The sequence below is a fragment of the Endocarpon pusillum genome (assembly GCF_000464535.1).
Source record: "Endocarpon pusillum Z07020 unplaced genomic scaffold scaffold7152, whole genome shotgun sequence".
Classification (NCBI taxonomy): Eukaryota; Fungi; Ascomycota; class Eurotiomycetes; order Verrucariales; family Verrucariaceae; genus Endocarpon; species Endocarpon pusillum.
The window spans coordinates 36,078-49,855 of record NW_006916635.1 but is presented as its reverse complement, the minus strand read 5'-3'; the positions used below and the strand labels follow the sequence as shown (position 1 = coordinate 49,855).

Here is a 13,778-nt window from a genome sequence, read left to right as displayed (position 1 = left end):
GCCAGGATAGGGAAAAAGGGAGCATATTCATACCCAACAGTGAGTTATCATTTCGTACGTAGATAAAGCCAACAGCGCTTGTACATAGGCAGAAGGGGTTTCTGCCTGTAATGATGTGGTAGGTCAGGCGTCGGTCAGGCGTCGGTTAGGCGTCGATGGTGAAGAAAGCCCCAGGCAAAATCAGCCTTGAGGTTGGATGTTGGATGTTGGATGATTACACAGCACCAGGCCAGTGTCCCCTGTCTGAACGTCAAATATCGAATATACATAAAAACCCCTGCTTTCTGCCTTTGATTCGAAACTCGTCGTCAAAACAGACATATTACACATTTGCCCGCGATATCTTCCCAGACATGAGGTCCTGCGGCGCAGCCGATGACTCACGGCTGGGGTCTTTGAACATCGTTCCAGTCATTTGTCCTCCAACACTTCCTAAGATTGTGGCCGAATGGGCTAGTGTCATCCCACTAGTGATTCATCTCGCGACAAATCGGAACGACTACATCACCACTGGTGAAGTGGCACTTCTCGGTCGAATCTCCCTTGAGATCTTCCCGAAGCTTGGGGCGCTCTCCAGCCTGGCAAGATTGTTGCAGTGCGGGCCAGGGTTCCTGGATCAGGCCAGCATCCGAGGTGGCGAAAGCCGAACGGTCTGGGACGTGCGCTGGGGCTCTGTATTTCCTGCAGCTAATGGTGCCGCCAGCATTGCCATCATCGATTATGTCTTGAGTAGGACTCAGAAGACTCCTGTCAAGATGCCCGACAAGGTTCCTACCACTGCCGAGGCTAAGCAGGAAGCTCCTTCGGAGTTGGCTGAGACAAATAATCAAAACATAAGGGCGCCAGCAAAAGTGACCAATCCAAGGCTGAGGCCTGTCCTGCCAGACCAGCAACCATCGATCGTTGGCCCATCCCGTAGGTACCAAACCCTGCATATTCTTTACTTCAGAAAGGGTCCCCAGCCCAGGCCGACCATTTTTTCGTTGAATTGGTTTGTGGTTGCGAGCCATATAATGACATTCTTGATTCTTGTCAACGTTGCGATAATCCTCTCAATTGGCGGTTTGTTCGGCAGTGCCGCCATCCTGTTCTTCGGCGCAGTGTCTCGGGTAGTGTCCCCGGGCATCTCCATCGATAGACCTCCCGGCTATCTCGTGAACAATGAGAATCACGATGCGTGTATGCTTCTGGCTTCGCATCCAAATGCAATGGAGTGGTATCTAAACATTGGAGACCGGTCCATAGTCGACACGCTTCTTAACAAGCCGATGCTTCAGATTATTGCTGACTCTCGGACGATGCTAATAGGGCACTGGTTGAATATTGCGAACACCATTCAGTTAGCAGCGGTTACATTTGTTGCGGCCCAGAAAGGGTGGGATGGGGTTTCCCTTATCGTGTTAATGGCGATTGATGGTGCCGTTCGCTGGCGCTTTCGAGGTAGGAACCTCGCACGTAATTGGTTAGAGCGTGAGGGCGTTGAGGTTGTATACAAAACCTTCCTCTTTACTTCGCGTTCCTCTATGATTGGTGCTATCCAGCTCTATAGCAAGACAAAGGTGACAAATTGGATTGATAGCATTATGACGCCTCATCCGCGGCGCGATGCTTGGTTGCGAAGCTTACTGGGCGAGCAATGGGAGGGGTCGCTCAATAACGCTGATCGTGAGTGGGTGAAGCTTCAAAGGGACCTGTCGTGTATTGGTGCAAGGTTAGTATCAAAGGAGCTGGAGGCTGAGATAGTTTGACTGTCCTAGCGGTTGACTTTTGATTGCTATACTACTTTATTGGCGATGCCGGCTTCGGGCCGACCAACAAAAAAGCCTCAACGGATTATGCAGCCAGTTATACCTATCCTTTTGTTTTGCGAAGCTCTCCACTAGCATTATCCAGATCGATGATCTCAGAGCCGATTCATCTTGCTTGCTTGTTTAAAGCTTGTTCTTGAACTCGTCGAGTCTTGATCGCAGTGTCATAACCCGACGGTCGATTCTTTAACGATATAACTGCCTAATCAATGGATTCGAGCAATGAGATCTTCCAGGGCCAATCTTGATCGAGCTGAGTTCCTAGACTGACCATCGTAGTATGTGTCGCTGCGGAGCACTTCCAGCTAATCAAAGCTGAGTTAGGTCAATTTTCGGCAAATGCAAGACCATTTCTCCAACGTTCGAAACAAGGACTAATTCTAAGCCTGGTCATTTACTTTGATGGATCAAGGTTCACAGGTCTATAGAGGCGATGTAGAGCCTTGGCGCCTAGAGAGCTATTCGTCCGAACCTTTGCATCTTAGATTTCTAGTCAGCTACACACCACCAATCGAGATTTTGAGTCATAGCGCTCCACAGCGAGGACCCCCATGACCTCTTGAGCCTCCTCCCGCCCGGGCGAGTAAGTAGTTAGCACTAATTGTCGTCTTCCCGATTTAGCTAGGGCATGCTTCGATTTTCTATACAGGAGAAATGGCACCCGCATCTCGCTGCAGTAAGTAAATAGCTTAGCAAATTGCCACAAGAGTACAGCCCTCATCTACTTACTTACTAAGTTACCTTTAAGACTAGTATATACTTGCCTATACTTACTAGTACAATTGACTAGTCATCATCGTTTGCCCCTGACAACATCCCTGAGGAGGTCAAAGGTGGTATGGATTCGACTTCGCTGTTAAAAGCCCTTGGCGGATGGGTTGTTACGACGAATCGGTGAGGGAGCTAGGCTAGGTGTGCTCATGAAGAACGAGGGAGATTGGGGCCTGTCGATGGAAAATTACGCAGCTATCCGCCCTGCCCTTGCGCCGGGCGCGGACCTCGATGAGATGAACCGTGTACTGATTCAGACCATTGCCGCGTCAGTTGACGAGCTAGGTACCTCTGACAGACCTGTAAAGAGAGGTCTTGCCCGGTGGCTACGCAATACGATCACAATAGCAACGACTAAATCTGTGTATGGACTTCAGAACCCTTACAAAGACCAATCTATACAGGATAACTTTTGGTAAGGTCGACCATAGTTTTTTTTGCACAGTCGAAGTGCTAAACCTAAGTCCAGGGATTTCGAGGGTGACCTTATCACCAATTTGATCGGAGTACTTCCATCTATTCTAGCACGCAAAGGAATCGTAGGCCGAAGCAGAGTCGTTAAGGCATTCGAAGATTACTTCAATACCGGGGGTCATGAGAATGCCTCATACTAACGCGCAATCGATACGATACAAGCTCGAGAAACAGCATATCAAACGAAGATATTGCCTGGTACCAGGTCGGAGGGCCACGTGCGGTCTTTGTCTATACCGCTGCAGCAGCTCTCTGGATGCTTCTCTACGTCTTCTCCTATCCTGACGTCTTGGAGAACATTCGAGGCGAGATTGGCTCAATATTGACATCGAAAACTGATGAGAAAGGCGTCAAAGTTTACAGCCTGGACATCACCAGTGTCAAAACCAGTTGTCCTTTATTTACTGACATCCACATTCCAGGAGGTTCTACGCCATCGTTCAATGGGCACTTCCATTCGTCAAGTCATGCAAGACACCGTGCTTGACGAGCGATCACTGTTGAAGGACGCCATGATCCAAATGCCTAGCCGAGTGATTCATAAGGATGCTTCGATATGGGGCTCTGACGTGGATGAGTTCAATCCCGGACGTTTTAAGAAAGACCAGAAGCACAAGATGGAGCACGGTAAGCGCCAAAACGCAGTGGCGTTTCGTGCCTTTGGGCGAGGCACTACGCTATGTCCAGGCCGTCATTTCGCCACCAACGAGATTTTGGCTTTGGTCTCAATGTTTGTGATGCTCTTCGATATGGTTCCAACAGCGGGTACATGGTCAATACCACAGACAACCAACACAAACGTCGTCGCCGTGGTTATAGAGCCGGATGCGGATGTCGAGGTTGAGGTTTCGCAGAGAAAGGGCTTTGATGGAATATGGGTTTTTTCACTCATGGATTCAGATAAGTCTCTTTACTATTGTCGCCGAGGATCAGGCGGTAGAATGAAAAGTAATCTCGGCGTGCGGATATACGCCTGAGATGGTTTACAAAGCAGCATCCATCTGCCTTAAAAGTCCTTAGATCGCGCCCTAGATTACTACGTATGAAAAGTTCTGATATCTCGTTCGTGTAGTCACAACCGCATTAGGACCTGGATTCTATGAAAGAAAACCAAAGGCAACACCTTCCCGCGCAAGATGGATATCTACCCATTCCTCCGGACAAGCCGTCTTTACACGCATACCTCTCCACAATTTAGATGCATCCATTCCAACTGCCGCTTTCAAACCTTCCCCACACCCAACCACCAGACCGCTCCTATTACTCCAAGTACTGCATGAACCTCGCTGCCCCAACAAAGACCCAGCCGCTCCTCTTAGTCCGACGATCATGACGTCTCAAACCCAAACATTCCCCACCAGCTCCCAGAAAGACCCTGTAGCCCTACCGACTCCGCCGAAATGCATAGCAGACTTCTGCCTCATCCCGATCGGCACCTCGAGTGCCAGCGTCTCGGGCGAGATCGCCGATGTGCAGCGCCTACTGCAGAAGAGTGGGTTGGTGTTTAGTATGCATAGTGCGGGGAGTACTGTTGGTATGTCCACTACCTTTTCACTCTTGGGGGAGAGGGGGGGTTAGATTTTGAACGGTGGTGGTGGTGGTGGTGGTGGTGGTGGTGGTGATGAGCTTGCGGAGAATTTTGCTGGGAGGGTGTTTGTGATTTCGCTCTTTTCGACTGTGTCTTTACTGCATTCTAGGTCGCTGAGAGGGGTGTTCTTTCTGTCTTGACATCTAGACCTGTTGCTTTAAGTATCATCAATGCCTCAACGGGGCTACGCGGTCAATGTGACAGGTTACGTCTCTTCGTGGCTTCGCCGTGCGTAGGCTCTTCGAAGCGTTTTGTTAACCTTTGATGTCATGGGTTCAGCCCGCGAGCGCAACAGCTGTGTCTATGTCAGGGTTGGAAAGGAGTGCTGATACTCGGATTCATGGGGTTTCTCCTGCACTTTACGCCTACGCTTGTGACTAACGTGGTTTTGTCTCCACCGTAGAAGGACCCTGGGACGAAGTGATGCGCCTCATCGGCCAAGCACATACGATGCTGCATGAGAAGGGGGTGGTAAGGGTGCAGACGGATATCAGGGTGGGGACGAGGTGAGCTCGCTTTCCCCCTTTGCTCGGCTTCTTTTTGCTGGCTGCCTGGTCTGGTAAACATGGGGACAAAGAGATCAAGGATTGAGCTGAGATAGCTGACCGGGAGAATTGGTCCGGTAGGACCGATAAGTCGCAATCGATGGCGGATAAGGTAACCGTGGTCGAGAGGTTGTTGGCTGAGGATGGGAGAGGGAAGGAGAAAGGAGATGAGGGTGAGGATGCGAAGAGGAACAAGGTCGCTTGAAGTAGCTGGGCAGAAATGTATCGAGTACTCGGGCTGAGATATCGGATTGATACCAGCGAAGCACATATATTGCAGCATTGCATTCGTATAGCGATACAACAGAACATGCAGGGTTGACATGGCACCGCCTGTCGAAGAAGAGAACGTGCTCTGTATAAACGGGTGAAAGCAGTAAAAGGCATATTAGGTGACAGTAGAATACAGTAGGTAGCATTTGGCCTGAGGTTGGTCTTGCTAGCGAAGATTTAAAAGCTCAAGCCTTAGTCAATTGCCTCGCTATCCTGCGTCAATGTTTGAAAGCAAATCGATCCCATCCTTTCCTTTGCCCGGGAATGTCATACCCCAGAAGCATCGAGAAGCGACTTTGAAGCTCAACGTAGGAGTAGCTTTGGTCACATGAGGTGTCTGGCATATTCGGTAGCTCACCGCTAATATGCAAATCACTTCTCCTCGCTGACTTCATCCTCAGGCATAGAATTTCCTATTTTTCTCCACATCTGGTCAGCCTCAATACGAAAACAACATTCGGAGACCTCTCCCGCAAGACCCAGAACAAAAACCAGGAGATCTCTGAGGGAAGATGATAAATACTGACAGATGTCTCTCATAGAATTTCAGCATTGCAATCGGGCAGTGTTTGTATACCATCTCCATTCCGACCTTCGACCTCTTGTTGTTGTTAAAATAGATGAAGGCCCATAGTTTGCCAGAATCGCGATCTCGCTCCACCGTATCGATTGATGCTATTTCGCTTTCCCAGTTCTCCTTCTTCGGCGTCCATGACCCTGTCTTTTGAATGCCCTGGGAAGAGATGTCTTCCATTGAGTCGTCGTCGGTGTTGCCGTTTGTTCGTTTTGATTTTTTGGGGGCAGGTGAGGCTGAGGACGGCTTAAGCTGTGATGATGATTTTCGTTTTCCTAGCTTAGACTGTGGCTGAGGTCGGCCACCAATCGATTCGAAATAATTGTAGAGGACCAGAGATGCACCTCTGTGGGAGCTGTTAGACGTTGGGAGAAGAAGGACGCCTAATCCATTACTTACTCTCTGAGCATCTCTTCAGATTCTTCTGTGTTCTGATCCTCAGGATAGCCTTTCCATTTCACTATCATAAAGAGTTTCTAAAGGATCAGAATCCGTCTTCAAGGGTAGTCGATGGTGCTGGCTAAGCTCACTGTCTTCACGAATCGATGAGACCTGATAGCTTCCACCTCATATCTGCCATCAAATAATCAGTCTCCATCGCATTGGTGATGACATTGAGCAGTTCTCACACTCCATCTTCTTCTATTGAGGCTTCTGTTTCGTCATCTTTCGCATCATTCTCTTCTTCGACTTTTTCTTGTAGCTCTCCATTGACTTGTTCCTCAGCCGCTTTCGTGTCTTCTACTGCTTTCGCAGGTATGTCACTACCGACTGATTCGTCATCGCTGGGTTCAGTTGTCAATGCTGGTGACCATTAGCCATCCCTCCATTCTGATGTGATAATCGGTTCTGGCTCACGAGGCATGATGTTGGCGAAATGCTGCGACAAGATGTATTAAGTAAAGTTATGCGGAAAGAGGTAGCTATGACCAGCTCTGCTATGCGACGCGAAAGATGTATGGCGGGCGGATGGTCAACCAAAGGGATGTTTAAGAGCGACGGCCCGATCGTACACCCGTACAATAATGCTGGACGCGATGGCTGGGAATCCAAAGAGAGCTCAATCTTGGCAACGTGGAGAGAATCTTGGCAGTATACCACTTCTCCAAATTTCAAAATTAAAAGCATCGCATGTTGTGGTAGCCAACAGTGATCAAGACTGAGTTACACAGCAGGGTTCGACAACTACAGCAGGCTCTTGCGCTGAGACACTTGTGTAAGGGCTCTCGACAACCCCCGTCGCGCTTTCGCGGAATCAATATCACCATGGCTATGCAACTCGACATGTCGAATGCACAGGTGATGAAGGATGAATCTGGGCGTCCTTTCATCATAGTGCGAGATCAAGGAAAGAGAAAAAGAACACATGGAATCGACGCCGTCAAGTCCCACATCGTTGCCGCGAGAACAGTTGCCAACATCGTCAAAACCTCTCTCGGGCCGCGTGGCCTCGACAAAATCCTCATATCTCCCGATGGTGACATTACAGTGACGAACGACGGAGCTACTATCCTAGGCCAAATGGAGATATCAAATCATGTGGCCAAGTTGCTGGTAGAGCTCTCCAAGTCACAGGATGAAGAGATAGGGGACGGAACAACCGGAGTCGTGGTGCTGGCCTCTGCACTATTGGAGCAAGCTGCCGATCTGATAGACAAGGGCATACATCCGATACGAATAGCTGACGGCTATGATGAAGCTTGTGAGGTTGCTGTGGCACATCTGGACAGCATCAGTGATACAATACCATTTTCAAAGGATAGACAAGAAAATCTGGTTAAAGTGGCTAAAACAAGTCTGGGCAGCAAGATAGTCAGCAAGGCGCATGATCAGTTCGCACAAATTGCAGTGGACGCGGTCATGTCTGTTGCAGATCTGGAGAGGAAAGACGTCGACTTTGAATTGATCAAGGTAGATGGAAAGGTTGGTGGTTCGTTAGAGGACACCTTACTTGTGAAAGGCGTGATTGTGGACAAGGACTTCTCCCATCCCCAAATGCCAGATCAAGTCAAAGAGGCCAAGCTGGCCATTCTAACATGTGCTTTCGAACCTCCAAAACCAAAGACGAAGCATAAGCTCGATATCACTTCTGTGGAGGAATTCAAGAAACTACAGCAGTATGAGAAGCACAAGTTCACAGAGATGATTCAGCAAATCAAAGACACTGGAGCCAATCTTGTTATCTGCCAGTGGGGTTTTGATGACGAGGCCAACCATCTGCTCCTCCAGAACAAGCTTCCAGCCGTACGATGGGTGGGAGGACCAGAGATTGAATTGATCGCAATTGCAACCAATGGCAGGATTGTGCCTAGATTTGAAGACTTGAGCGCAGAAAAACTCGGAAAGGCCGGCATTGTCCGTGAGATGAGCTTTGGGACGACCAGAGAGAAAATGCTTGTTATTGAGGACTGTGCCAACACCAGAGCCGTGACTGTCTTCGTGAGAGGAAGTAATAAGATGATCATCGATGAGGCTAAGCGATCACTACATGATGCTCTGTGCGTTGTGCGTAACCTGGTCAAAGACAACAGGATCGTGTATGGCGGAGGTGCAGCAGAGATCTCATGTTCGCTTGCCGTCGAAGATGCCGCTGTCAAGAGCCCCGGTCTGGAGCAGTATGCCATGCGTGCATTCGCAGAAGCACTCGACTCCGTGCCGATGGCATTGGCCGAGAACTCAGGTCTAAGTCCTATAGAGACATTAGCATCTATCAAGTCGAGGCAAGTGAAGGAGGAGAACTCAAGACTGGGTGTCGACTGCATGCAGACAGGAAGTAACGGTATGTACGAATTGAGGATAGTCAAATACCCGAGACTGACCTTTTTCCACAGATATGCGACAGCACTTTGTCATTGATCCGCTCATTGGCAAGCGACAACAGCTGCTCCTAGCGACCCAGCTCTGCCGCATGGTTTTAAAGGTCAACAATGTCATCATTGCTGGAAGTGACGAAAACGAGTTCTAGATACGATACCCATTTAGACCATGAAATGCATGCACATTACCGCGCGTTGGTCCATATTCTATGGCCCCTCTCCCTTTCTCTGTATGAGACTTGAGACGATACACGCCGTACTGTAGTTGGTAGGGATCTGTACTTTCGTGTAGCTTATTGGCTCGCTCCATACTATGTGAAGGCGGCTTGCGACTTTCTGGCATGAAATATTATAATTGCGGCTCGTTTCGGTGTTCCCGTCTTTAGAATGACAACTACTGGATGACACTGTCGATTAACTGTTTCTAATTGGGTTCCAGATACTTGTAGTAGTAGGAGATTGGTTGTTATTACTATCTCAATCCCACACCTAGAGCGTCGGTAGAACCAGAAATGCATATACTGCTAGTAAGCTCTACTACATCACTTTGGTATGCTACGGGTGCATAGAAAAAGGCATTTTGCTTAACTACAACATCAACTCGCGAGTCTGACTCTCCCCCCAGCCATGCCACTCTCCAGCCTTGTCCAAGCTTCCTCCACCTCACCAGGTATCTCAACATGCTCAATGAACCCCCTACCCTTGGGACCGTACCCCTGGGGATCATCTCTCAGCCTCGGAATCTCACCTACCACTAAATCACAAAAGCGACCCAACTCCCACAATCCACTTGGATCAACCCCTCTCGCTGTTACATACTCAAGCTTACCTTCAAGCATCCTCATCTCGGGCATAAAGGTCGGACAGGCCGTGAATGTCGGAGGAGGAGATATATCCTCATAAGTCTTCCTGAAAGCGGCGAGCGTTCGTATCGACATCGTAGGATCTTGTACGATGATGAATGATTCCGGCGTGGGGATACTGTGCGCTTCTAAGATCTTGCGCGTTTCCATGGCGTTGGCTCCGCAGTTGGTTGATTGGTCCTCGATGAGGATGGTGCAACCTGCTCGCGCGATGCTGGCTCTGTCGTAGACGCGTTCGAAGATGGTATCGAGGACGCGTGATTCGGGCCGAGCCTGGATCTCTGGCAGAAGGGCGGCGTATCTTGGGCTCTGGGCGACGGTGGTGTAGAGGTGTTTGGTCGAGTGCCCGATGCCGCCGCAGATAACGAGTGTCCTGGCCAGGTTGGGATTCTTTTCCAAGGCAGAGAATACGGTCTCTGCGCAGTGGAGGATTGCGGATCCGCAAAGGACGATGCAGTCTGTTGGCGGGGCTTGGGAGAGATCTTGGATCTGCTCGTGCGCTAGGAAGCGGGCGATGAGGTTGATGTCGGCGGCAGGGCTTGAGGTGGCCATGGCGGTGCCGTGGGGAAGCAAGAGCGATGGCTTCGCGCGGACCCTCCAGAGGGATGAGATAGCTCTATATTAAGCTTACCATGGGGAGACGTGATCCCCGTCTGTATCAATTCTTCACGTAACTACTAATTATGTCCGGGGACTGGAGACCTGAGATAGGAAATTGGTGGGAAAATGAGAAAGCGGGGCAAGAGCATGAAAAAGTTCGTTGGAAGAGAAAGAGAGAAGGTGATCGACTACTGTGTATCTCCAGCAGGTTCTCTCGTCAACATACGATCTCTCATGGCATCCCATTAACAAGATTTAGGATTGGAGTCACAATGTCTTGGCGGACATTCCGCACAACCTGCCAAGAAAAGCGGAATCGGACCATTCGGGCTTGGTGCAATTTGAAGTTCCGAGGAGAACGTGACTGTTTCACAGCTCCACGGCCGTCATGCCTCCACTGTCAAGAGGGCTGCGTAGAGCTGCCAGCTTATCCCTCAGGTCACCACGTCAAAAGTTCGGCTCGCGCAGTGACTTCTTCAGGGTATCCGAAGAAGTGCAAGATGCTCTTCAGCATGGCAAGCCAGTGGTAGCGCTCGAAACGACGATCTACACACATGGTATGGCCCCTTCTCATCCTGTGTGCGTATTGCCAATGATATCCAGGCTTTCCTTATCCAGAGAACGTTGCGCTATCCTCCCATCTCGAATCTTTGGTCCGTGTCAATGGCGGAGTACCCGCCACGATTGGAGTCCTTAACGGCGTCGCTCGGGTTGGCATGCAGGCGGAAGAATTGATCGAGCTGGTTTCCAGCGCAGGAAGGGCAGATACGTTGAAAGTCTCACGAAGAGACTTGGGATATGTTACTGGGTTGGTAATGCTATGAGGATCGATTGGTGCTGCGTTGGCTTATACTCTCTAGGGCCTTGCAGGCACAAAGCTCAACGGAGGGACAACGATCGCGGCTACGATGATTTTGGCGCATCTCGCGGGCATAAAGATCTTTGCTACGGGTGGTCTTGGAGGTGTCCATCAAGGCGGCGAGAACTCGCTGGACATATCTGCTGATTTGACCGAGCTGGGACGAACACCTATTGCTGTGATTAGTGCTGGCTGCAAAAGCTTTCTGGACCTTCCACGAACACTGGAGTATTTAGAGACGCAGGGAGTCGGAATTAGTACATTTGCAGATGGCCGCGCCGGATCAGTTGACTTGCCCGCGTTCTACGTCAGAGATAGTGGTATCAAGAGCCCAAGAACCATCAAGGATGAAAAAGAAGCGGCTGCAATTGTCTATACGCAGTCAAGATTTCCGGTACAATCAGGTCTCTGGTTTGCTGGCCCAGTGTCTGCGAAAGACTCCTTGACGAAGAAGGAAGTGGATGCTTGGGTCAAAGTAGCGGTGGATGAGGCAGCCAGTAAAGGGATATACGGAGCAGCAAATACACCTTATATACTGGACAAGATCAAACAACTCAGTGGTGGCAGATCTGTTACTGCAAATAGGGCAGGCATTTCGGCGAATGTGGTTAGAGGGACGAAAGTTGCGGTTGAACTGGCGAAGCTGGAGCTCAGAGAAAAAGGTGTCCTCGAGCGGTGAGGAAACTTCTGCAAGGGACATTAAATATAGCTAATTCTGGCATGTAGACGTGCTATTGGCATTGATACTGCTTCTTCGTTCATTCCTGAACCAGCAAAATTCGAAAGACCCCGTGTACACTCTCCAACGGCCGTTGCTTTCCCTGACAGCAGTCAATACGATGTGCTTGTAGCAGGAGCTTTAGCTGCTGACCTGAGTTGTGATTATGCTCCGCTGGAAGGCTTTGCAAACTCGGTGAAACCTCTGCCTCACACGTCCAACCCAGCAATTTTCTTACGAAGCGTTGGTGGCGTCGGCCACAATGTTGCTCTCGCAGCACACTACGCAGGCGCTTCGACATTGCTTTGCAGTGCGGTGGGAGATGATATCACAGGTCGTGCGCTTGTTGAGCAGGTAAGGACGAGTGATCTCCCATCCGTGGGGATACAAGTGCTTCACCTGGCCCCAGACGCCCGGACGGCACAGTATGTTGCAGTGAACGATACCAACAAGGAGCTTGTGATAGCAATGGCAGACATGTCCATATTGTCTTGTCCGCTTCTCGACTCGAAGGCCCATTGGGAACAGATCATGACTCGGCATCGACCGCGATGGGTTATTATTGACGGAAATTGGTCTAGCTCAATCATCTCGCATATCCGTGCGGCCGCAAGGTCCATTGACGCTTGCATCGCATTCGAGCCCGTATCTGCGCAAAAATCGTCCCGACTGAGCAAGCTGATCAAACCAGATGACGTGATCCCAGATCACTTCGTTGACCTCGTAACGCCAAACGTCCTCGAGCTCCAGACAATGTACCACACCGCACGGGATGCTTTGCTCTTTGAGTCTGAATCCTGGTGGTCAATCATCAATGCCCTAAATCTTCCAAGTGGTGGTTCGAGGGAGCTGTTCATCCAATTGACTGATTCGCAGCTGGTAGATCAAGGAATACCGCAACAGTGCTTGCAGCTTCTTCCGTACATGTGGACCATTGTCACGAAACTGGGTGCTCAAGGATGTCTGCTGTCGCAACTGTTGCCGCCAGGAGACCCAAGATTACGAGATCCAGACTATGCGCCATATATTTTGGGGCGAGCTTGTGAAGAGGAAAGGACAGTGGGAGGAGTCTATATGAGACTGTTCCCACCAGCGGAGCTTGTGAAGTCAGAGGACGTGGTCAGTGTGAATGGTGTTGGCGACACTCTGCTTGGGGTGTTGGTAGCTGCTCTAGTCAAGAATGGGGCAGGGGCTCGCATAGAAGACGCGTTGATGATGGCCCAGCAAGCAGCCGTCAAATCGCTGAAGACTAGTAAAGCAGTCAGTGAGGGGGTCAAGGGCATTCTCGATCAATCGTGATATAATGACTCAGCGGTCCATGACGGTCTCTGATTGGGTATCATCTCCAACGAACCATAGGTTCCGTCTTCGCCGATTGCTAGATCTCATTGTATAGCCAGCTATGATAAAGCGTTTGTAAGCGTCGCATTTTTCGAATTACAGCACAAATATAAGCTCGGTCGAGCTTCGCGCCGAGTTTGGGTGTTGAAACAAACCTCTCACAATCACCATCCTAAAGCGCGCCATCCTGGAACGCGGGGTGGCCACAGCGTCAAGAAGCACGCTTGTAGAACATACGCCCGACTAATCAGTCGAGAGTAATGATCTAGGAGAGAATGGCGTTCTAGATGAAGGGGCAACATCTGTCTTCCTACAGATAGAAGCGCCCACCTCCCAGCACCATGGTCTCGTCCTGCTGACATTAGCAACTTTACTGCAACTCAGCATGTCCATCTTCGAAACCCGACCAGATTGAAGTGCCAAAGGCCATCTTCCCATTTGATACCGGAAGGCACAGAGGCCGTCATGCGAAGTACTACTAGTAGTCATCCCGGAGATGATCCACCCCGTCAATATGGGAGATTGTTGCAAAAAGCTGACATGCTTGA

General features: G+C 49.9%; 6 protein-coding genes across 6 annotated transcripts; 4 read left to right on the top strand and 2 right to left on the bottom strand.

Moving 5' to 3' along the window:
* Nucleotides 1-353: 353 nt before the first annotated feature.
* On the top strand, nt 354-1,748 carry EPUS_07172 (uncharacterized protein; the record flags this gene model as incomplete). The annotated part of the gene is made up of 1 exon (XM_007807540.1): nt 354-1,748. The coding sequence occupies one exon, from the start codon at nt 354-356 to the stop codon at nt 1,746-1,748; it is 1,395 nt and encodes a 464-aa protein (XP_007805731.1).
* Nucleotides 1,749-2,728: 980 nt separating this feature from the next.
* Nucleotides 2,729-4,030, top strand: EPUS_07171 (uncharacterized protein; the record flags this gene model as incomplete). The annotated part of the gene is made up of 5 exons (XM_007807539.1): nt 2,729-2,994; nt 3,049-3,118; nt 3,259-3,408; nt 3,476-3,680; nt 3,741-4,030. 5 exons carry the CDS (start codon nt 2,729-2,731, stop codon nt 4,028-4,030), a joined length of 981 nt encoding a protein of 326 aa, XP_007805730.1.
* A 597-nt stretch (nt 4,031-4,627) lies between these two features.
* On the bottom strand, nt 4,628-6,898 carry EPUS_07170 (uncharacterized protein; the record flags this gene model as incomplete). The annotated part of the gene is made up of 8 exons (XM_007807538.1): nt 4,628-4,796; nt 4,851-4,936; nt 5,011-5,541; nt 6,037-6,379; nt 6,433-6,509; nt 6,564-6,606; nt 6,663-6,837; nt 6,892-6,898. 8 exons carry the CDS (start codon nt 6,896-6,898, stop codon nt 4,628-4,630), a joined length of 1,431 nt encoding a protein of 476 aa, XP_007805729.1.
* A 401-nt stretch (nt 6,899-7,299) lies between these two features.
* Nucleotides 7,300-8,998, top strand: EPUS_07169 (T-complex protein 1 subunit epsilon; the record flags this gene model as incomplete). Its single annotated transcript, XM_007807537.1, has 2 exons — nt 7,300-8,812; nt 8,865-8,998. 2 exons carry the CDS (start codon nt 7,300-7,302, stop codon nt 8,996-8,998), a joined length of 1,647 nt encoding a protein of 548 aa, XP_007805728.1.
* A 447-nt stretch (nt 8,999-9,445) lies between these two features.
* Nucleotides 9,446-10,264, bottom strand: EPUS_07168 (uncharacterized protein; the record flags this gene model as incomplete). Its single annotated transcript, XM_007807536.1, has 1 exon — nt 9,446-10,264. One exon carries the CDS (start codon nt 10,262-10,264, stop codon nt 9,446-9,448), a length of 819 nt encoding a protein of 272 aa, XP_007805727.1.
* Nucleotides 10,265-10,700: 436 nt separating this feature from the next.
* On the top strand, nt 10,701-13,188 carry EPUS_07167 (uncharacterized protein; the record flags this gene model as incomplete). The annotated part of the gene is made up of 4 exons (XM_007807535.1): nt 10,701-10,869; nt 10,916-11,124; nt 11,173-11,846; nt 11,898-13,188. 4 exons carry the CDS (start codon nt 10,701-10,703, stop codon nt 13,186-13,188), a joined length of 2,343 nt encoding a protein of 780 aa, XP_007805726.1.
* Nucleotides 13,189-13,778: the final 590 nt, after the last annotated feature.